Source organism: Heloderma suspectum, chromosome 2 (genome assembly GCF_057233095.1).
Source record: "Heloderma suspectum isolate Gila_16-S chromosome 2, 16-S_ref, whole genome shotgun sequence".
NCBI classification, from domain to species: domain Eukaryota; kingdom Metazoa; phylum Chordata; class Lepidosauria; order Squamata; family Helodermatidae; genus Heloderma; species Heloderma suspectum.
This window is the reverse complement of record NC_139459.1, coordinates 374,554,795-374,578,834: the sequence shown is the minus strand read 5'-3', so window position 1 is coordinate 374,578,834 and position 24,040 is coordinate 374,554,795. Positions and strand designations below refer to the sequence as shown.

Sequence of the window (24,040 nt, the reverse complement as noted above, 5' to 3'; positions counted from 1 at the left end):
GAGAATCGGAGACTTTTCCGGCAGTTTGAACAAGAACTTGCCGGCCAGAATACCTTAGGGGGGATGGCCCTCCATTACAGTTGTGCCCTCCTACGTAGGCTATCACACATAGCCAACCGAGTGGAATGTCTGAGCAATGCCTCTAACTTTTCCTGCTTTGCTCTGTGCCGGACTCTAGCATCCTTCAGGTCACACCCCGCACTCTCCTCCTCCTCCGAGACCTGGGTTCTCACGGGGGAGGAAAGGGGGGGGTGGCTTCAGATCGAGCCATCCTAAGAATGCCTATCCATATCTGAGCTCACTAGGGAGGAAACCTCCCCCAGTTCTGGCTGTTCCCCTTCTGAGTCTGAGCTGCTAACTATCTCCACATGCTCACAATCATTCCTGACAGTGCATATGGGTCAAACTGGAACTAGCAAACCATAAACCACAATGTCTCTTGGGTTGCCATCTTGACCAGAAATCCCTGTTCTTCAGCACTTAAAAAAAACAAAATTTGGTTAAGTGCTCTAGTGCTAGGGTTTAGCAGTGCACCATGGCTTGAAATTAATCAAAAACATCTCCTGAAAGCTCACAATGCTTTGTTAGTGTTTAACATAGCACACCTTGCTTCATTATTGTTTTCTATACGCAACTAACATGGCTGCCTCTTAGAAATGAAATGGATGCAGCTTCACACAGCACCACAGTTTTCTCCTCTCTGTGGATGCTTTGATGTGAAATAAGCTGAGTTCTGTTTAAACCTTTCCCCAGACTCCAAGCTTTTATGTGGTCTCTCTGCTGTGTGGATACTTTGATGTGAAGTCATATTTGAACTCTGAGTAAAACTCTTTCCACACTCCAAACATTGTATGGTTCTCTTCTATGTGAATTATTTGATGGGATTTAAGATATGCACTGTGGCTGAAGCTCTTTCCGCATTCTGAACATTCATATGGTTTCTCCCCTCTGTGGATACTTTGGTGTACAGTAAGGTGAGTGTTCCTACTAAAGCTCTTTCCACACTCCCAACATTTATAAGGTTTCTCCCCTGAATGTATTCTTTGATAAGAAGTAAGGTTGGCACTCCGACTGAACCTCTTTCCACATTCCCAACGTGTATATGGTTTCTCCCTTGTGTGGGTTCTTTGATTTATTCATTCATTTATTTATTTATTTCATTTCTATACCGCCCAATAGCCGAAGCTCTCTGGGCGGTTCACAAAAATTAAATCCAAACAACACACAATAAAACAATTTAAAATATACAGAACATTAAAACCACAATATAACAATACAACCACAATAAAACTTAGCAGCAGTGCAGAAGTTTAAAATACAGATTTAAAACAGCAAAGATAAAAATTTAGAAGGCTAAAATGCTAAAATGCCTGGGAAAGTAAAAAGGTCTTCACCTGGCGCCGAAAGGAATACAATGTAGGCGCCAGGCGAACCTTAAGTTGATGAGAACTTAAATTTGTTCCATTTCTGAAACTATTTCCACACTCCAAACATTTATATAATTTCTCTTCTGTGTGAATCCTTTGATGGGATTTAAGATGTGCACCATGGCTGAAGCTTTTCCCACATTCTGAACATTCATATGGCTTCACCCTTGTGTGGATACTTTGATGTAAAGTAAGATGGGTGTTCCTATAGAAACTCTTTCCACACTCCCAACATTTATAAGGTTTCTCCCCTGAATGTATTCTTTGATGAGAAGTAAGGCTTGCACGCCGAGTGAAGTTCTTTCCACATTCCAAACATGTATATGGTTTTTCCCCTGTGTGGGTTCTTCGATGAGAAGTTAGATTTGTTCCATCTCTGAAACTCTTTCCACACTCAAGGCATTTATATGGATTCTCTTCTGAGTGGACTCTTTGATGGGATGTAAGGTGTGTTCTGTAACTGAAGCTCTTTCCACACTCCAAGCATGCATACAGTTTCTCCTCAGCGTGGATACTTTGATGTGAAATAAGGTTTGTGCTCCAACTGAAGCTCTTCCCACATTCCAAACATTTGTATGGTTTCTCTCCTCTGTGCAGTCTTTCATGCCTAGTCAGGTGAGTACTACGAACAAAGTTCTTTCCACACTCGAACCATATATATGGTTTCTGTCCGGTGTGAATTATTTGATGTTTAGTAAGGTGTGAACTCTGATTGAAACTCTTTCCGCACTCCAAACACTTATATGGTTTTTCCCCTGTGTGAATTCTTTGGTGTGAAGTAGGATTAATGCTCTGACAGAAGCTCTTTCCGCACTCCAGGCATTTATAGCGTTTCTCTCCTGTATGAATTTTCTGGTGTCTGTTAAGGCTTGATTTACTACTGAAGGTTTTCTCACATTCAGAGCACTTATTCATTTTCCCCAGGTTATTATGCTTTTGTCGGATTGGGGTTGTATAGAAATCCTCACGCCAAGAAGAATTGGAATTCTGTCTCTGATTCTCTGTCGGGTTTCCCTTCTGCATCTTTGATCCACCATGATACTTACTCTTTTCTTCCAGCTGTGGATGTCTGGCTTCTTCCACATACAGTCGATGAATTTCCCTCTCATTTTCACCCTCCTGCCCTTCATTTCCTAGAACAGAGAGAGTGATAAGAAGAGCACAAGTGAGAAATAGAGCCTCCAGTGAGGGAACAAATCAAGATCACTGCTGGGGAAACGGGCAGAAAACGGGTTCTGCCTCCAGATCCCATCCAAAAACTTAATGGAGAGGCAGATCTTGCCATACATTAAACGGTTTGTTTGTTTATTAATTGCATTTATATCCTGCCTTTTTTCCTCCAAGGAACTGAAAGCAGTGTAAACAATCCTCCTTCTCTCCATTATATCCTCACAACAACAACCCTGTGAGGTGGGTTGGGCTGAGAGTCTGTGACTGGCCCAGAGTCACCCAGTGAGCTTCCGTGGCCGAATGGGGACTGTAGGGCCCCAGGCCTGTAAGCAAGCTAATAATAGCTTAGAGATCTATAATGCTCTCTGCTTTGGTTCATTAATAGCTGCAATCCCTAGTAGTTGGGCCTCTCGGCTCATAAGATGAGGCAAAGGCTGGTGCAGCGCCCCCTCGGCACATTCCATGCTAACGAGCTCTGGTACCATTTATCTTATCAGAGCCCAGGATGTGCCTGAGAGTAAAGCTATGTTCATCTTAAGCCACAGGTCTCCATGCTGAGAAAATTCTGTTGGTCTTGCTTCTGCCAAATATGTTACCAAGCACTGCTGGGCTATGCTGGGAAGGTTGTAGATGAACTCTAATGCTTGCACCTGTCATATTGCCTCACTGCTATGCCTGAATAACATGTACAATATAAAAAACCATCTTGCAGCACAGCTCTTTGTTCAGAGCGTCGTCTGATCCAACCACTGGGTACGCCTCTGCGCTGTATGTACTCAATAAAAGTCTCCATGTAAGCAAACCTGGATCTGACTTGTCACTTTCTTGGCACCTCTAAATCTTGGAAGCCCACGGCCGGGGCATACAGGGACTAGAACCCGGATCTCTTGGCTCCCAGTCCAATACTCTAGCCACTACACTACACTGGCTCTCTGGTTTTGAATGATGTCCACTGATGATACTTCAGAGAGAGCGTCTGGGGGGCCATAGGATAGTTCAGATTCCTGGATCTGAGGGTGGAGACAGCACTGTGACCTTGGACCCAGGAGTCCGAGCTCCCCACCCCACACTGCCTGTCCAAGGTCGCAAAAGCATCCTCAGAGAGGAGGGAAAGGGGGTGGTTCCATCGGCGGGCAGGGGAGGCAACTGGGGAAGCGGGGATACGAGCACTCCCCAGTCCTCCCCCCCCCCCGCAGAGCCCTAGCTAGACGGGCAAAAACCCATCTAGCAAAAATGTTGAGCGGGAGAAGCGTGGAGGCAACAATCGCTTCTGTGCTCCTTCCGCTCTGCATTGGATGCCTGTCAGCCTCTGAGTTCAGAAGCTGACGGGCATCTGGATAGGGTTGTGCCATTAACTGCCCAAGAAAGAATACTGGTTAACTGGGCAGTTCTTAGACAGGAACTCTTTCGACAAGCAGAAGCCAGACAAGTAGCACAAGCTGTAATGGAGAGAACTGCTCCCCCCCCCCCGCTGCCATGTAAAATTCTCCCTGCACCTGGAAAAACAGCACATCAGAGTGAGCCAGTGAAGTGTAGTGGTGAGAGTGATGGACTGGGAGCTGGGAGATCCGGGTTCTAGTCCCCACTTGGCCATGGAAGCTCACTGGGTGACTTTGGGCCAGTCACAGACTCTCAGCCCAGCCTACCTCACAGGGTGGTTGTTGCGAGGATAAAATGGAGAGGAGGAGGATAATGTAAGCCGCCTTGGGTTCCTTGCAAGAGGAAAAAAGGCGGGATATAAATGCAATGAATAAAAGCCCTCTCTTTGTCAGGAGAGTGTTTTTAACATTTTGTTTTCCAGTGTGGGGCAATCAAAGCTGCAGTGCCCTCACTTGCAGCCTGACGTGATTCTGTGAATAGCGGCTGTGAAGGGAGGAAGGGGGAGCCTTAACTCCCTGCAGTGTAGGCAGGGACCAACAGTTGCCCAGGTAGGCTGCCACCACCTCGGCTAGAGCCAGGGGACTCCCAGGCATCACAAGAATTATACTTTCCACAACAATATGGCGCTCATTCCCACGTAAATGCGGTCAGTATGAAGGCAGCAGAACTAATTTCCATTTCATTCCTGTAGCTGTGATGGGGCCATGATTGAAACAGGCTTAAAGTGCAAAACCACACATTGTCCAGGGTATTTCGTTCTTTTACGGGACACTCTTGAAGGTCAGGAAATAGGGGTTCAGCTTCACCCCACTCTATTCGCAAGCCTCAAGCCTGAAACAATAAATAGTAGCAAGTAACCAAGCAAAATTCCCTAGCTGCACCACTGCACAGGAAGCCACAAAAGATGCCCATCAGGAGCTCTCAAAGCTTGAGAGATCTCCCTCTGTGAAGGTTTGAGGCCTACAGAAACAAAAGGAAAAAAAGTCAGGCATAGGCGCCTGGAGTTTTCTGTTGGAATGGGGTATCCCTAAGAAGAGTCCTTTCATTTCTCTGGTTAAGTGTCAGTTTCATTTCTCCACTTGAGTTTCCTTTCTTCAGGTTTGAAGCAGTACTTTCGGTTTTGAGGGGGAGGGGTATATAAAGAGAGCAAGAGAGCCAGTGAGAATCAGAAATCCCAGGCTGCAGCCAGAGCAAGAGCAAGAGCAAGGGAGAGTCAGGAAGAACAGAGAGACAGCTAGAACCTGAAGTGAGAGCAGAGTCCGAAGTGAGAGCAGGAAGAAGCAGCCTGGAAAGGTAAAAGGAACAGCTAGGGTAAAGGAACTTGCATATTGCAACTTTTATTTTCTTTTAAGGCCTTTTGTATCACTCAGCTCGACTGTGTAAATACCTTTAGCTGTGATTTGCTAGCTTTAATATAGCAGTAAACTCTTGTGGTTAAACCCCAAGCGTCTAGAGTGTCAGTCACCCCACATCTACAGCCTAAACCCCACATTACTGGGAAGGGGAAGTTTAAAAGAAGGAATGTGGGACTCTTATGGAGGCAAGAGATCCTTAAGGGTTGCTCAGGTGGTCCAGGTCATAAGGGGAACCCGGGAACCCTTTCATGTGAAAAATAAAACTGAACCAGGGAAATGTACCAACCCTTGGAGGAAATACCCCACAATTCTAAGATAACGAAGGAATTCACAATTAAGCCTTTACTTGTGGTTCTCTGGCCTCCACTGGATCTCTCAGATAGCTTCCTTTCTCCTCCTCCTTCTCCTTCTTTCAGCCAGGAGATGAAGGCAGGTTTGGGCACTGAAAGACATCCTTCAAGTCAGGTTTCAGGAAACAAAAGCAGAGACGTTAGTTCTGGAATGTCTGATATGATCATCAGCAAGGTATATATATTCATATGTGATGGTCATGTCCTGTTGTGTTACAGTTTTGGAACATGATATTTTCAGAAATAGCCAAGGCTAGATATCAAAAATGTTGAGCTTTTCTACATGAGGCTGTTACTTGTTCAGTTCCGTCACAGAATTGAGATCTGAGCTCTGCACAAAGAGCTTTTCCTTTCCTGCTTTTCTGCTGACTAATCTCTAGGTGGAGCTGTGCTATAGCAGAATAGTGCAAACAAACACATACAAAAATACCTTTTCTTTCACTTTCAGAAATGATACTGCATTTCCTCCACTCTAAAATAACCTGGGAAAGTGCTCTTAAAAAACAGAAGCGAAACTGGAGGTCATTTAAAGAACCCCTAAACAACTGTGAGTAAGGAATCACGAGCGCACAATAAATGCCTCATGTAGAAAAGCTCATTATGTCACAATAGCATTGGCTATTTATTAATAATATGGGAAGAATTTATTTATTTATTTATCACATTTATATCCCGCCTTTTTTCTTCCTTAAGGAACCCAAGGCAGTGTACATAGTTCTCCTCCTTTTCCATTTTATCCTCACAACAACAACCCTGTGAGTTGTTGGGCTGAGAGTCAGTGACTGGCCCAAAGTCACCCAATGGGCTTCCACGGCCAAGTGGGGACTAGAACCCGGATCTACCAACTCCCAGTCCAACACTCTCGCCATGACACCTCATGCAAAAGTGATGTCTAAGGAATTAATCATGTTCATGCTGATGGCATCCCTCAGGCTGATAGTTAAAAGCTGGAAAACTGCAAAAGTTTCTAACACTGAAGCCTTGGTGCATGGAGCTGTGGCAAACAGCCATGGCAGAAAAATGAACGTATCAACTGAAATTGGCTAAAGCCAAAGTTAAAGTATCGGATTTTTATACAATATGGTATGATTTTATATCACATACAGATCAGGGATATAGGCATCAACACCTGTCAAAATCTTTCTTCAGATTAAGGGAAACGGGCTGAATATAATGTGCTATTTTGAAGAACCGAAAGAAAATCTGGAAGCAGCCAATGGATTCCGTTCATAGTTCTGCTTGTAAGGGGGGAAAATACATTAAATGTAGTACCCTCTCTCAAAAACCGGACCTAAACTTGATGTGATTCTCTTTCTTTCTTTCTTTGCTTGTTTGTCCTAGTATTTGGAAAAGTAATAAAATTCAGGAGAAGGAGGAGAAGGAGGAAGATAAATACATCTTCAGAATACTAAATTGGCCTGACCTGATGTACCACCCTACCCCAAAAGGCAGAAGAGAGACAAGTAAAGAAAAATTAAGTTCTTCAGCATAGTACTGAACTTCTGCACCAGTATAGTGCTCAGGGGTCCCCAATGTGGTGCTCGCAGGCACCATGGTATCCATGGGGACCTCTAACTGCACCAACGAAGCTCTCCCCTCCTGGCCCCCTGCAAAAAAATAGTTTGAGAAAAACCTCTGAAAACATTAGGGCAGTCTTCTTTCTCTCCCTTTCTAGCCTTTAGCTTTGCTCTTTCTCTCCCCTCGCCCCTTTTGCCTTGCTCTTTCTCCCGCCCTCCCAGCCTCCAGCTTCACTATTTCTCTCATCCCACCTCTTTACCTCATTGTTTCCCCCTCCTAGCCTTGCTCTTTCTCTACCCCCTTGCCTTGCTTTTTCTACCTCCCCCTCAGCCTTTAGCGCCGCTATTTCTCTCCCCCTCTTTATCTCACTGTTTCTCCCCCCTCCCAGCCTCTAGGTTCACTATTTCTCTCCCCCACTTTCTCTCCCCTCTGCCCCTTTGTCTGGCTCTTTCTCCCTCCCTCCCAGCTTCTAGCTTCCCTATTTTGCTCCCCCCTTTATCTGTTTCTCCCCTCTCCCAGCCTCTAGCCTTGCTCTCTCTCCCCTCTACCCCTTTGCCTTGCTGTTTCTCCCTCCCTCCCAGCCTCTAGCCTTGGTCTTTCTCTCCTCTCTGCCCCTTTGCCTTGCTATTTCTCCCTCCCTCTAGCTTTGCTATTTCTCTCCCCCTCTTTATCTCACTGTTTCTTCCCCCTCCCAGCCTCTAGCCTTGCTCTCTTTCCCCTCTACACCTTTGCCTGGCCGTTTCCCCCTCCCTCTAGCTTCGCTATTTCTCTCCCCCTCTTTATCTCACTGTTTCTCCCCCCTCCCAGCCTCTAGCTTCACTATTTCTCTCCCCCACTTTCTCTCCCCTCTGCCCCTTTGTCTAGCTCTTTCTCCCTCCCTCCCAGCCTCTAGCTTTTCTATTTCGCTCCCCTTCTTTATCTCACTGTTTCTCCCCAACCCAACCTCTAGCCTTGCTCTTTCTCTCCCCTTTACCTTGCTATTTCCCCTTCCCTCCCAACCTCTGGCCTTGCTATTTCCACCCCACCTCTTTAGCTCACTTTTGACTAGTCAGGCCCCCATGCCACCCATTATGTGACTAGCCTCATCCTTCATGGGAGCCATGTTGTGGTAGTGCCCACAGCAGTTCCTCAAATTCCAAAATGTGCCCATGGGTCCAAAAAGGTTGGGGACCCCCGAAATAGCAGGAACACAGGATGAGCCTGAACACATTCCGTCTGACTTTTACAGGGGTGTGTCTGCTGCTCACCGAAGCTTGGACCATAAACACTGTTGGGAAGGAGGCAGCGGTGGGGTTTGATCTGTGTGAATCAAAACAGAACCAGGGAGGTTCACCCCACAATTTGAAAACAACCAAGGGTCCCACATCTCAGCAGCTACCTGCTGTTCCCCCTTCTTCCAATGAGCTCTGGGTAAATAGTTCTCTTCCATCTTCCAGCCAGGAGATGAGGTAAAGTTTTGGAATCAGAAGACATCCTTCAGGTGATGGGGAGACAAAAGCAGGAGTTACTTCTGACATCCTAAAGAAATATGTAAAGATTCCAATCCAATCTCCTACTGGTTTCCTCCTCTACCAAAAGTGAAAAAAGTGCACACAGTAAGCAGTTCATTCTCCTGCAAATTATCTGATTCCTGGAGAGAAAGGTACCAAATGGGGTAGCAGAGTGTGGGCCAGAAAGCACTAGGGATGTCAGAGAATTTCGCCACGAATCTCGGGGAGGCCGAATGCCAGCGCATTCGGCCCCCCGAAATTGGTGGCAAAACGGTCTGCCCCCCCCGCCCCCCCCGGGACGGGACTTACCTTGGGCGAATCTTCCTGGTGGCAGCGGCTCCGGCGGCGGCGGTTTGGCGGCGGCTGCGGCAGCCGGTCTTCTGACCGGCTGCCACCGCCGCCATTTCCAGTAAAACAAACAAACAAACAAACAAACGTGATAGGCTGCATAAAGATTTACGTAGCCTATCACGGCTAGATTTTTAAAAAATACCGTGATAGGCTACGTAAATGTTTACGTAGCCTATCACGGCTGATTTAAAAGAAAAGAAAAAACACGCGTGTATGCAAATGGCGGCGCCCATGGGCGCCGCCATTTGCGTTCTTTATTTTGACATGCCTTAGTCTACGTAAACATTTACGTAGACTAAGATGGCGAAAATAAGGGGAACGCAAATAGCGTAGACGCTACGCTATTTGCGTTCCCCTTATTTTCGCCGTCTTAGTCTATGTAAATGTTTACATAGACTAAGACGTGTCAAAATAAGGAACGCAAATGGCGGCGCCCACGGGCGCCGCCATTTGCATACACGCGTGGTTTTTTTTTCTTTTAAATCAGCCGTGATAGGCTACGTAAACATTTACGTAGCCTATGACGGCTGACTGCAGGGACGCAAACAGCGGCGGCTATGGCCGCCGCCATTTGCGGACCCAGCCGGCCAGGATTCGGGGGGGGAGGGACGGAGCGCCTCCCCCCCAGCCAGAATTTCGGGGGGAGGGACAGAGCACCTCCCCCCCACCGTGAATGTCACCCTTCGAAAAGGCAAGTGACTTTCGTACATCCCTAGAAAGCACCCACCTAGGGCTTCACCACACAAGGCTAAAATCCCACAGTTTTACCAGAGCTTCTGCTTCCGGGTTCTTTGTGGGATTAAGAACAGTTCCTTTACACATGCAGACATGTGCTTTCAGGGACTTCCTTTCTCAGCAAGTTCAATGTGTTTCATTTTTACAGCCACTAGATGGTGCTGTGGTTATAGCAGAACTCCGTAATAACACACAGCCGATATATCGGATTAAAGTTCCTTAATGGGTTATCGCCAATCTTTTTTAAAAGCAGGATAAAGGTCAGAAAGCACAGGAGGCACCCTGGTAGTTGATGACGTTGTGTAAAGGACCTGCAAACGTCCATGAGTGACCAATCATGAGCATGCAATAAAAGCCTCATGTAAAAATGCTCCTGATCCTTACAGGTATGTGTCTGCTGTTTGACTAAGCTCAGACTGTGAACACAACTGCAGAGGAGAAGGCATCAGTCTGTCTCTTACCCTGGTTGGATAGTCTCCTGTCTCACACTGAAACACTTCCCTACTTCTGTCTTAACAGTGCAATCCTATACGTGTCTACTCACTGAATTCATAAGAAGAGCCATGCTGGATCAGACCAAAGGCCTATTTAGTTCAGCATTCTGTTCACACAGTGGCCACCCAGATGCTGGGGGAAGCCCACTAGTAGGACATGAGTGCAATAGCACCCTCCTGCCTATGTTCTCCAACTGGTATACAGAAGCACACTCCCTCTGATACTGGAGATAGCATATGGCCATGAGGACTAGTAGCCACTGATAGCCTTCTCCTCCATGGATCTGTCTAATCCCTTTTGAAAGCCATCCAAATTGGTAGCCATCGCTACATCTTGTGGTAGCTAATTCCACAATTTATGCACTATGTAAAGAAGCACTTTATTTGTTACCGTTATTTATCTGTCACCTTTCAAGATACAAATCCTGCTAAAGCGGCTTACAAATAACATAAAAATAATGAAATCACAATAAACAATGTTAACTAATAAAAACTCATCAGGATCCTTCCCACAGGGAGATGTATAGAATTACAGCCTGAGTCTCTGAATCATTGCTATACAAGAAAACTGGTACAAGATGGCATAGCCGGCATGCCCAGATGGACTGCCTGACAACAGTAATGGAAATTCAGCATCTATCAGCAAAGAGAAAGAGTGATCCTTACCCAGTAAAGTCACATTCCCATAATTCTCCAGCATGACTTCCATGTACAGAGCCTTTTGGTCTGGATCCAGCAGAGCCCACTCCCCTTTAGTGAAGTAGACCGTCACCTCTTCAAAGGACACTGGACCCTAAAAGAAAAAGAAGAAAAAAGATATGGTGTGACTCACAGCAGAGTTGCTTTATATATGGAATGCGTGGCAATTCACAGATAACGCCAAGGTGTGAAAATTCCCCTCTTTTTTATTTGGAGGGGGGAAATAGGAGATTTGAAATGGGTAGACAGTCCCTTTTTATACACTGCATTAAATATCTGGATGGAATGGAAAAATATATTAATCCCAGAAAGATCCCTGTTGCTTCCATTCTTGCTGCACCTAAATTTTGCCCATGTAGATGAAGAAGAGCAACATGAAAACCAAAAGGCGTTTATAGAACGCGAGATCTCTCTGAAAACAAAACCCCTCTCACCATGACAGAATTGAAAGAAAAGCTTCAGAGAATGCAAATGAAACGGATGCTCGCTCATCAAATATAATATCTCATTACAAATCTTGTCGTACAGGAGTGGGAAACTCCAGGCGCTCCAGGGGCTAATTTCGTTGCACCAGGGGCTGCACTACCATCACACTGCCGAATTTAGGCGGCCACAGTGGCAAAACCATTGGCGGTTTGACACTGAATTTCAGCAGCAAACTGCTACGGTGGCATAAAAAGGCCAAATTTAGCTTTAAAACAAGGTGTGTGTCATGTTTTAAAGCTAAATTTGGACATTTTAGGCCACCGTTGCAGTTTGCCACCAAAATGTGGTAGAAAACCATCGATTGCCAATTCAGGGCAGGCGGGGGTCAGCAGGGGCTGCACTTAAGGCCGGGGGCAGGCGAGCCCTCTCCTGCGTTGCCCACTTAAGGCCGGGGGCAGGTGGGCCCTCTCCTGCGTTGCCCACTGGTGCTATAGTAAGGGTAATTTCTAGTAATTTCTAGTGTGACCAGAAATATGACAGCATTTGAATGTATTTTATTGACACATATGGTTAATGCAAAAGGAATAATAGTCTCTCCAATTTATCCACAACTCTCAAGAACTCCATTTTCTTCCCAGGTATCAGCAGTGTGTGAGGTTCCATGTTGCCAGACTAAAGCGGCCCGTAGTCCTGCACCACCTGCGTGTGAGTTATCTAGAGAAGCTTTAAGGTCGAACCAAGATCCAGTTAATTGGACTAAGGGCGCCATCCTATGCATGTTTAGACAGAACAGTCCTACATCTCCCAGCATTCCCCAGCCAGCCATGCTGACTGGGCAATGCTGGGAGCTGTAGGACTTTTTTCTGTCTAAACATGCATAGGATGGCGCCGTAAGTGATCTCAGCTGCGTTCCTGTGGGAACACCCCCCCCACCCCTTGGGGCCTGGGAAAACAGTCTTAGCCAGCCTGTGATTGGCTAACAGGGGTTTCCTTGGAGTTGCCAGGGGTGTGAGCATAAAAGCAGGAGGGTGACAATGGCCCATCGTCTTCGCCTCCTATCTTTGCTTTGGACTCCACGTATGTCTGTTTGGTCCTGACTTTTTTTGAAGACCCATGCTTAGGTGCGTGTAGGCAGGTTGAGGGAAGCTTTGTTGTTTTTACCTTGAAGCGCTGTTTCCAGACATGCTCTGGTTCTTGTACGTCTTTTCTTCGTCTTCATAAAGAAAGTTATCAACTACCTTGAGGTAGCTTCCTTCCAAGTAAGCCTTGGTACTAAGTTCAGAGCCTGCTGCTTGGTTAATGCTACTGTTTAATGTTTGGGGCCTGGGGCCTCGAAATAGGGGGTGCCAGCTTGGGCTCCTATTTCATAAGCCCTAGGAGCATAAGCCCTGTGAGGTCTGAGAGTCCCCTGGCTCAGGCTGAGGTGGACATAAGGGGTGGTTACAGCCTACTTTGCAGGGCTGGTGTTCAGCCCAAGCAACCAGTTGTCACTGCCTACACTGCAGGGAGCTAGAGCAAGTAGCTAACATCTTACTGAAAATCCCCCTCTTTCACTCACGCTTGAACAAGAAGAGTTCACGGGGGACATCGTTGGCATTTTGCATCACCAGAAGTCAATGGAAAGTAGCTTGGTTCTTTGGGGACCCGAAACAGAGAAAAAGACACTCACAGCGTCTCCTGCCCTGCAGGTCTCCCTCCCTGATGACTCTACCTGAGCTGGCTGCATAGAGGCATTTCCCACTCTGCTCCAGGAAGGAGATGGCCTAAAACATATCCGTTTGGGGACAAGCAACTGGGGGTGACAATCTCCACTGTGCCTGGCTCGTGGGCTTCCTGGAAGCATCTGGCTGACCTCTGTTGGAGAAAGAAAGCTAGATTGGGTAGACTTAGGGTGGCCTCTTATGCATCACCCAAGACAAAGGACACTGATTTGCAATAAAATTTGCAAACCTATATGCAAATAAAATTGCATAAAAGTTGCATATATAGTCATCACCCCTCTGGAGGACTCCTTTTCCAGAAAAGCAGTTGTTGCAATAAAGGATTAGATATATTCATGACATTCTTCTATCAGTGGGCCAGAAAACACAAGAGCTACAAGCAGAGCCAGCCCTGCTATAAGGCAGGTGCCTCAGGCAGCAGATACTGGGGAGCAGAGAGTGACAGCAAGGTGTTGGGAGGACAGAGCTCTGCGTGTCGTGCACAGCCTGCCCCGCAACCCCAAAGCCAGCCTGCTGCCCTCAGGTGTGATGGAGGATGCTGTCCTTTTACCAGAGTTGAAGTAAGAGTCGACTACCAGTCTAGTCAGCATCTGTATGTGGAATGGGGGGGGGGACAGGGGTGCCATCTTGTCCTTTGCCTTAGGCAGCAAAATGTCTTGGGCTGGATTGGCTACAATCAGGGTGGCTGAATACAAAAAATGACGGGGCTTCTGCACCTTTAGGGGATTTCAGCAGAAATGCAACTATTAAAGGTGCAGAAACCCTGTCTCCTTTAACAGCTGGCCACTCTTAGCTACAAATGTAACCTCCATCAGTGGAATATCCATCGATTTCCAGATGATGGCACAAGCCAAAGTCGCCTTCATTTACTGCTTCTGGGCCTCTGGTTGGAGTAGCTGGGTGGCCAACGCTAGAAAAATTGGTGCACTGCTGAGATGGGCATTTATAGCACCATTCTATGCATGCCTGCTCAGGAGTAAGTCCCACTGACTTCAGCAGGGCTTCCTCCCAGGTGAGTGGGTTTATAGGATTATAGCCTTCAGGCACATTCCTATGCATGTTTAGACAGAAAAAATTCCTACAACTCCCAGCATTCCCCAGCCAGCACTGCTGGGTGGGTAATGCTGGGAGTTGTAGGACCTTTTTCTGTCTAAACTTGCATAGAATTGCACCCTTAGTTCTTAATTGATTCTACCTTTGTTCTTGTTGATTCAGCAAGAAGGTCCTTTGGGTTTTTGTCCAAACAACACCACCACAATATTAGGTACATTCACGGTGGACAGTTCTAGTAGCAGATATTAGTCATGGTAGCTAAGAATGGAACCTCCATGAACAGGGGCAGTGTCCCTCCAAATACCAGAGTTTGAGGACCAAACAGAGCAAGGGAAAGCCACCACGCTCTTGAGAAAACTCCATACTTCGAAGACAGATTATACCTTCTGTTCTCCGTCCTTCTTTTTGCTCAAGCCAGGAGATGAGGTCAGGTTTGCGAATCAAAAGGCATCCTTTGGAGGGTGAAAGAGGGGAAGAAAAGCAGAGAAGTTAGTTTTGGGGATTTCTGACTACTGTAATAAATGTTCAGTCATTGCGACCAGGCCGACTGATCCTGCCTCATTCCACCACCCCCTACTTCCCTAGTGCTGAGGAAAAGGTCACATGGCAAAACTTTTGCTCTCCTGAAAACTATATAACTTGAACGTGGGGGAGAATAGTAGGAAGCTGGAAGCGTCCATCTGATCCTTGCTGCTGCATGTCTGCTGCTTTCCCAAACTCAGACTGAAATGACCATCAGGAATACATTTCTGGAGGAGAAGAAGCAATATTAATCTCAGCCACTTCTCAGATCAGGGAAGGGGAAGCCCAAAAACCCAGATGGAAACATCCTCTTAAGCCATCTGTGCACAAACTTTTTTATGTCGAGGGTTTCTGTCAAACTTTTCTGTCAAAGGTTTCTGTCAAAAGTGTTCTGTCAAACCTTTTTCTGTCATTTCCTTGTGGGTAATCTGATGGAGTGCCTCTTCCTGTATGAACCTACCCATACATGATGATCAACATCTGAGGGCCTGCTCTGAGGGAGGTTAAGAGCATGGCAACAAGGAAGAGGGCCTTCTCAGTGGTGGCTGCCCAACTGAGGAATGCTCTCCCCAGTGAGGCCTGCCTGGCGCCAACATTGTCATCTTTTCAGCACCAGGTTAAGACGTTCCTCTGCTACAGGTGTTGGCAACTTCAGGAGGCCCAGGGACCATTTTCGTCACCTGGAGCCATGTGCAGGTGCCAAAAACACAGGGGAATTTTAAAAAATGGGAACAAAATGGCATCTGGAGCTGCTACAGAGCGCCCAAAGGGTCAAAATTAGCTTGCCAATTGCTCCAGACGCCATTTTGGTTTAAACAATGTTTTTCCATTAAATTGGAGGGTGGCAGAGACCACATGGGGGGGGGGGGGCCCTGTAGGCCATATGCCTCCTAATCCTACTCTACTCCCAAGGATTTAATGCCATATGATGTTTTTTTTTAATTGAGGTGTGTTTCTTTCAGGTTGTGGTATTTTATTGTTCATTGTTTTTAGCTGTTTTAAACTGTTTTAAATTTGTGTGTGCTCTAATCTTTGTTATAAGATGTCTTGAGTCTTTTCTGAGAAAGGTGTCAAAGGAATGTTATAAATCATCATCAGTGTCATCATCTGGCAGGGGCCGCATGTCAGGGATGGTTGGGGTAGGAGCCATAAGTCATACCTTTTTTTCCCCCCTTTTCTTTTCCCAACAGTCTGAACTGATTGCATGCGGAGGGCTTTTGAAATGAAGCCAAGGGCTACAGGTTGGCTACCCTCTCTCAAACCAACCTCCTCTCTCCCAGTGGGAGAAAGGAAGCTGCCTCTGAAAACATGCCCGCTCCAGGTCTGATGGCTTCCCCTAAACCATGGGTCCTCAATGTGGGGTCCCCAACATAGTACCCATGGGAATGCAAAAAAAAGTCTTTCAATTTTTAAAAGAATTAATCCTTTTTTTAATATATGTACATGGATTTGTATAAAATGCATACAACTTTCTAGCAATTATATATAGGCTTCAACAAAAGTGGACCAAATATCCAAATAAGTATCCATTTGAAGTTCGCGTCTGCAGGCCACCCATTCAAATATCGAAAGTGTTGTAAGGTCCTCAATCCATTCATTATAGGAGGTGAATGTTCATCCTTCCAATGCTGAGTCTTTTAGCTCTCAAAAGGGCACAGAGAATCCATTTACACTGAGCTTTTCTTAATTTCCATGAAGCAGGTAAATAATTTTAAAAAGTGTGTACGTCAGCGAATATTAAAGACTGTTCCAGGACAAAATTTATCAGTGCAATACACCCCTGCCCCCCCCAAGAAGCAAGTACTGGACATTGTCAAAATATATGTTTAAAAGAAGCATTAGCTGTGTTGCACCACCAGCAATTACCAGAATTAGACAATCCCTTATTAAAGAGACATTGCAGTGTCAAAAAGACACAAAACAAATATTTTTGCTGAATAAGACACAGCCTCAGATCCATAGACGCAAAAGGTAGACACCAAAGCGGCGATCCACTGATTAGGCATTTTGTGGTGGTGCCCACAGCAGATTCTCAAATGCCCAAATATGCCCATGGGTCCAAAAAAGTTGGGGAACCCTGGACTACACTCTGAAACAGGGAAGTATTGTAAGAGGCTGCAAAAGATCCTGTATTCTTGCCAGGCCAGAATAAAACGGGTCCTGAATGGTAAAGCTTAGCAGTTGTGTGAAGAGAAGACAGCCTGGCCACTTTCTTCCTCTTCAGCAACATATTTACAATACCTCTGTAAAGAATGGGTAGTATGCAATGTTAGTCCTACTTAAAGTAGACCCCTTGAAGTGAACGGGACTGAAGTTAGCCATGACTAACTTCAGTCCCGTTCATTACAAGGGGTTACTCTATGTAGGACTAACGCTGGATACTACCCAACAACCTTAACACCTGCGTGGGGAAAGTGTGGCCTGCAAATGATGGTGGACTACAACTCCTATGAGCCCTAGCCAGTTGTGAAGGACAATGGGAGTTGTAGTCCAAAAACATCCGGAAAGCCACACGTTACCTATCCCTGCCGTAAGGGGAGTTCACACCTTTCAGCATCTATCAACCAAGAAGAAAAACAATCCTTACTCAGAGTTGCCAAATTCCCATAATTCTCCAGCATAACTTCCCTGTAGAGGGCCTTTTGGTCCTGATCTAGCAGAGCCCACTCCTCCAGTGTGAAATACACAGTCAGCTCCTCAAAGGACACCAGGCCCTGAAAGAAGAAGAAGAAGAAGAAGAAGAAGACATTTTCTCTTTTTAAATTAGAGGTGCAGAACCTCAAGATGTCCATGCCTCTTCTCCCCTGGCCCCACCTCCTTTTCCCCAAACACCAACTGTTTGGTGGTTTCCTGGCTTCTGTGCATTTTCCCCCATTTGAAAAGGGGGAAATGCCTATAAGAACATAAGAAGAGCCGTGCCAGATTGGACCAAGGGTCCATCTAGTCCAGCACTCTGTTCACACAGTGGCCAACCAGCTGTCGACCAGGAACACACAAGCAGGACATGACTGCAACAGCACCCTCCCACCCATGATCCCCAGCAACTGGTGCACATAGGCTCACTGCCTCGGGTACTGGAGGGAGCACATAGCCATCAGGACTGGTGGCCATTGATAGTCTTCTCCAGAAATTCATCTAACCCCTTTTAAAGCCATCCAAATTTGTGGCCATCCCTACCTCTTGTCAAAGTGAATTCCATAGTTTAAATGTGCGTTGTGTGAAGAGGTCCTTCCTTTTATCTGTCCTGAACCACCAATCAACTTCATGGGATGACCCCTTTGGGCCCTACTATTATGAGAGGGAGAAAAGTGTCTCCCACTCCACACCATGCATCATGTTGTACACCTCTATCATGTCTCCCATTCCCCTCCTTTTTTCCAAGCTAAACAATCCCAGCTGTTGTAACCTTCTTTCATAGGGGAGATGCTCCAGCCTCTTGCTTATTTTACTTGCCCTATTCTGCCCTTTCTCCAGCTCTACAATGTCCTTTTTTTAGGTGTGGTGACCAGAACTGTACACAGTATTCCAAGCATGGTCACACCATAGATTTTTATAAAGGCAGTATGATATGATATTGGCAGTTTTACTCTCAATTCCTTTTCGAATTATGCCTAACATGAAGTTTGCCTTTTTTACAGGGTTAGTTACTGGTGTAAGAGCTTGAAGCTAAAAGATGCTTGTATTTTTGGCCCTGCCCTTTTGCCTTTGGCCCCACCCACCAGTGGAATGTGGCCCCTGAGAGCTTCCCCAAGATGGAATGCGGCCCTCCGGCTGAAAGAGGTTCAACACCTTTTTAAAATCTCCTAAGGCAGGTGTGAAAAAATTAACTCTCAACACGGAAGAGCAAGGAAGAGCTAGGAAAAAGAAACCAAATGCACAGTTACAAGATGGGGGATATGTGGCTCAACCACACTACAAGCGAGAAGGATCTTGGAATTGTTGTCGATCACAAGCTGAATATGAGCCAACAATGTGATGTGGCTGCAAAAAAGGCAAATGCTCTTTTGGGCTGCATTCATAGAAGCATAGCTTCCAAATCCCGGGAAGTACTAGTTCCCCTCTACTCAGCACTAGTTAGGCCTCATCTGGAGTACTGTGTCCAGTTCTGGGCACCACACTTTAAGAAGGATGCAGACAAACTGGAGAGGGTTCAGAGGAGGGCAACAAAGATGATCAGGGGACTGGAAACAAAGCCCTATGAAGAGAGACTGAAAGAACTGGGCATGTTTAGCCTTGAGAAGACAAGACTGAGGGGAGATATTTTAAGTACTCTTCAAGTACTTGAAAGGTTGTCACAGAGAAGAAGGCCAGGATCTCTTCTTGATCATCCCAGAGTGCAGGACACGGAATAATGGGCTCAAGTGACAGGAAGCCAGATTCTGGCTGAACATCAGGAAAAACTTCCTGACTGTAAGAGCAATATGACAATGGAACCAATTACCTGGGGAGGTGGTGGGCTCTCCCACACTGGAGGCCTTCAAGACGAGGCTGGACAGCCATCTGTCAGGGATGCTCTGACTTGGATTCCTGCACTGAGCAGGGAGTTGGACTCGATGGCCTTGTAGGCCCTTCCAACCCTACTATTCTATTTAATTTCTATACCGCCCAATAGCCGAGAGATATACAGCATATAAAAGGAGTGTGTATGAGTGTGTGTTGCTTTGTGCGTATGTGTGTATTAGTCAGACTTGGTTGGTCAACTTGGTTGGAATTTGATCAAAAGTTCAAAGAGTTTCAACACAGGAAATAAATGGAAACCTTGATGCTGTAATATTTTTCTTAAAGTTAGGATTCCTTGCTTGCTGCACTTGCTGAGTAATTTTATACATAGTAATAACATTTTATTTTATTATTTCTTGTAAGTGGTTAAGGGCACAATCCTATGGCTGCTAGACAGAGGCTAGACTCCTACAGGATTTTTGTTTCCTGGGAACCAACCTCAGAGCCGGCGCTCCAAGGTCGGTTCCCAGAAAACCGCCTCCCCGCCCCCTCCCCCTCATAGGCCGCACAGCTCATCCCTGGCTCCGTGCTCGTAAGAGCAGTGCAGAGTGGGGGAAAAGGGGGTGTTCCTGGGGGCAGGGAGGGGCAGAGTCGGTGGAAGCACCAGTACGAGGCTTTCTATGCACCGTCTGGCCTCCCTGCTCCCTGCTCTGAGACGCCCAGGCTAGACAGCCAAAATCAAATGCAGGGTGGCTGGAAAGTGAGGGAGAAGATCCCTTCTGCCCTCCACCCACCCTGCACTGGATACTTGGTCGCCTCCAAGTTCGGCTGACCATCCTTTAGGATTGCGCCCTGTGTATTGTGTATATTCTATTATCCCTTCATGGATCACTGCCTTGTTGTGGTGAAGGGGCTTGTGTAACTCAGGGAAGCCATAAGCTATGCCGTGCAGGGCCACCCAAGACGGACAGGTCATGGCAGAGAGTTCTGACAAAACGTGGTCCACTGGAGAAGGAAATGGCAACCCACTCCAGTATTCTTGCCAAGAAAACCCCATGGAACGTATCACAAGGCTAAAAGAGATGACGCCGGAAGATGAGCCCTCAGGTCGGAAGGTGTCCAATATACTCCTGGGGAAGAGCAGAGGGAATTTCCAAGTAGCGCCAGAAAGAGTGAAGCGGCTGGCCCAAAGCCAAAAGGACACTCAGCTGTGGATGTGTCTGGTGCTGAAAAGAAAGTCCGATGCTGTAAAGAACAATATTGTTTAGGAACCTGGAATGTAAGATCAGTGAATCAAGGTAGGCTGGAGGTGGTCAAACATGAGATGGCAAGACTGAACATCGACATCTTGGGAATCAGCGAACTCAAATGGACAGGCATGGGCGAATTTAATTCAGGTGACCATCATATCTACTACTGTGGGCAAGAATCCCTTAGAAGAAATGGAGTAGCAAGAATCCCTTGGAACAGCGGTTCTCAACCTGTGGATCGTGACCCCTTTGGGGGTCGAACGACCCTTTCACAGGGGTCACCTAAGACCATCGGAAAACACATATGGTCTTAGGAACCGAGACACCACTCCTCTATCCGTCTCCAGGCGGGTCCACCCACATGCAGATACGCCCACATATGGTACCCGGCGTGATGACATCATCGCGCCAACCCCATCACATACACCCCGTACAAATACAGGTGTATGTGACAGGGTTGGCGCCATAATGTACTTATGCGGACCAGTCACACATGTGTAGAGAGCAGCTGCTGTGTTGAAAGCAGCTACTCTGTTAAAAGCAGCTACTGTGTTGAAAGCAGCAGTATTGGAGGTAAAACGACACTTCATGAATTATAATTACTGGGTAAATGTAAAATCATGTACTGTAAAATCATCAACTACTGCAAAAAAAAAAAATCTGTACCATGGGAACTTAATCTGGATGCTGATAGGTCTTTTTATATTCAGCTGTGGTTGATGTGAATACTGCCCCCTTGTGATAGTAACAGGTATGTAAAAACAACAACACAGAGAATGGTAAATCAAAGGAAACTTTAATGAACTGTATTGACTGAACTATGCCATGTATCATCTTTTGTATTTTTAAAGCTGTTGTTATATATTATTTTCATTAGCAAACCATCCCATGACAATGGATCATGTAGAGAAGAACGTTAAGAAAAGAAAATATAGTGAGGATTTTTTACAGTATGGTTTTACCTCAATAATTACAGCGGGAATTGAGAAGCCGCAATGTGTTATTTGTTGTGAAGTGCTATCAGCCGAATCTATGAAGCCGAACAAACTAAAACGCTGTTTTGATAGCAAGCATCCGAGCTTTGCCGGCAAGGATACCAACTATTTTAGAAGCAAAGCTGATGGACTCAAGAACGCCAGACTTGACACTGGTGGCCAGTACCACAAACAAAACGTAGCAGCCGCTGAAGCTTCATATTTGGTGGCACTCAGAATCGCCAGAGCTATGAAACCTCACACCATTGCTGAGGATTTACTGTTGCCAGCGGCCAAAGACATTGTTCGAGTTATGATCGGAGACGAATTTGTTACGAAATTGAGTGCCATTTCCTTATCTAACGACACTGTCTGCAGAAGAATAGATGACATGTCTGCTGATATTCTTGATCAGGTAATCCAGGAAATTAAATCTGCTCCACTTCCAATATTTAGTATCCAGCCTGATGAATCTACAGATGTTGCAAACTGTTCACAGTTACTGGTTTACGTGAGGTATATTAATGATGGCGACTTTAAAGATGAGTTTCTTTTTTGAAAACCTCTTGAAACGGCAACTACTGCACGTGATGTATTTGACACAGTTGGTTCATTTCTGAAAGAGCATAAGATCTCTTGGGAAAAGGTTTGTGGTGTTTGCACAGATGGTGCTCCAGCTATGCTAGGATGTCGATCTGGATTTCAACGTTTGGTACTGAATGAGTCACCAAAAGTCATCGGAACTCACTGTATGATTCATCGGCAAATATTAGCAACGAAGACGCTGCCACAAGAGTTATAAGAAGTAATGAAAAGCGTCATAAGTTCTGTCAATTTTGCAAAGGCGAGCACTTTAAACAGTCGACTATTTTCGCAATTGTGCAACGAGTTGGATACACCGAACAATGCTCTGCTATTTCACACTGGAGGGAGATGGTTGTCGAGAGGAAAAGTTTTAAAACGTGTTTTTGAGCTTCGTGATGAACTCAAAACGTTTTTTAATCAGAAAGCAAGACCGCAGTTTGAAGCACTTTTCAGCGATAAAAGTGAACTGCAGAAAATAGCTTACTTGGTTGACATCTTTGCCATCTTGAATGAGTTAAATTTATCACTGCAAGAACCAAATGCAACATGCCTCGATTTGCCTGAAAAGATCCGATCATTCCAAATGAAACTTCAGCTTTGGCAAAAAAAAATTGGATGAAAATAAAATTTACATGTTGCCTACCTTATCTGCTTTCTTTGAGGAACATGACATTGAAACAGACAAAAGGATTACGATGTTAATTTCTGTGAAAGAACACTTGCACATGCTTGCAGACAAAATTTCATCGTACTTTCCAAATCTACCTGACACCCCATTTGCACTTGCCAGAAGCCCATTCACAGTCAAAGGTGAAGATGTTCCTGAGACAGCACAAGAGGAGTTCATTGAACTTATTAACAGCGATGCAGCAAGAACTGATTTCTCTACAATGAGGAAAGAAGGGAAGCGAAAAGGAAGGGAGAAAGGGGAAGATATACCCAACTGAATGCAGAGTTCCAGAGAATAGCAAGGAGAGACAAGAAGGCCTTCTTAAATGAACAATGCAAAGAAATCGAGGAAAACAACAGAATGGGAAAGACTAGAGATCTCTTCAAGAAAATTGGAGATCTCAAGGGAACGTTTTGTGCAAAGACGGGCATGATAAAGGACAAAGAAGGCAGGGACCTAACAGAAGCAGATGAGATTAAGAAGAGGTGGCAAGAATACACAGAAGAACTATACAGGAAAGATCTGAATGTCCCTGATAGCCATGATAGTGCGGTCACTGAACTTGAGCCATACATCCTAGAGAGTGAAGTCAAGTGGGCCTTAGGAAGCATTAGTAACAACAAAGCTAGCGGAGATGACAGTATTCCAGCCGAGCTATTTAAAATCCTAAAAGATGATGCTGTTAAAGTGCTGCATTCAATATGCCAACAAATCTGGAACACTCAACAGTGGCCACAAGACTGGAAAAGGTCAGTTTACATTCCAATTCCAAAGAAGGGCAACGCCAAAGAGTGTTCAAACTACCGCACAATTGCGCTCATTTCACATGCCAGCAAGGTGATGCTCAAAATCCTACAAGCTAGGCTTCAGCAGTATGTGAACCGAGAACTACCGGAAGTACAAGCTGGGTTTAGAAGAGGCAGAGGAACTAGAGATCAAATCGCCAACATTCGCTGCATCATGGAGAAAGCAAGAGAATTCCAGAAAAACGTCTATTTCTGCTTCATTGACTACGCTAAAGCCTTTGATTGTGTGGATCACAACAAACTGTGGCAAATTCTTAAAGTGATGGGAGTACCAGACCACCTTACCTGTCTCCTGAGAAACCTGTACGAGGGTCAAGAAGCAACAGTCAGAACCAGACATGGAACAACCGAGTGGTTCAAAATTGGGAAAGGAGTACGACAAGGCTGTATATTGTCACCCTGCTTATTTAACTTATATGCAGAGTACATCATGAGAAATGCTGGGTTGGATGAATCAGAGGTCGGAATTAAGATTGCTGGGAGAATTATCAACAACCTCCGATATGCAGACGATACCACCCTAATGGCAGAAAGCGAAGAGGATCTCAAGAGCCTCTTGTTGAGGGTGAAAGAGGAGAGTGCAAAAGCTGGTTTGAAACTCAACATTAACAAAACGAAGATCAT

The 24,040-nt window shown here is 45.7% G+C and overlaps 1 protein-coding gene and 1 pseudogene across 1 annotated transcript; one reads left to right on the top strand and one right to left on the bottom strand.

Moving 5' to 3' along the window:
* Positions 1–1,158: 1,158 nt before the first annotated feature.
* On the bottom strand, positions 1,159–17,901 carry LOC146356190 (uncharacterized). The gene is made up of 7 exons (XM_084831721.1): positions 17,869–17,901; positions 17,279–17,405; positions 14,553–14,621; positions 10,937–11,063; positions 8,579–8,674; positions 5,679–5,786; positions 1,159–2,560 (listed from the first exon to the last, which is right to left on the bottom strand). The coding sequence occupies exons 4-7, from the start codon at positions 10,977–10,979 to the stop codon at positions 1,362–1,364; spliced, it is 1,446 nt and encodes a 481-aa protein (XP_084687847.1). The 5' UTR covers positions 10,980–11,063; positions 14,553–14,621; positions 17,279–17,405; positions 17,869–17,901; the 3' UTR covers positions 1,159–1,361.
* Positions 17,902–21,201: 3,300 nt separating this feature from the next.
* LOC146356189 (zinc finger BED domain-containing protein 5-like) lies at positions 21,202–22,887 on the top strand (annotated as a pseudogene).
* Positions 22,888–24,040: the final 1,153 nt, after the last annotated feature.

What these genes read in the sequence shown, in the direction of transcription:
- LOC146356190 (XM_084831721.1), bottom strand. Translation starts at nt 10,979, where the DNA reads ATGGAAGTCATGCTGGAGAATTATGGGAATGTGACTTTACTGG. An exon ending in TGGGAATGTGACTTTACTGG is followed by an intron (nt 8,675 to 10,936) that starts GTAAGGATCACT and finishes CATCACCTGAAG; the next exon opens with GATGTCTTCTGATTCCAAAA. An exon ending in TGGAGGCCAGAGAACCACAA is followed by an intron (nt 2,561 to 5,678) that starts GTAAAGGCTTAA and finishes TCTCTGTTCTAG; the next exon opens with GAAATGAAGGGCAGGAGGGT.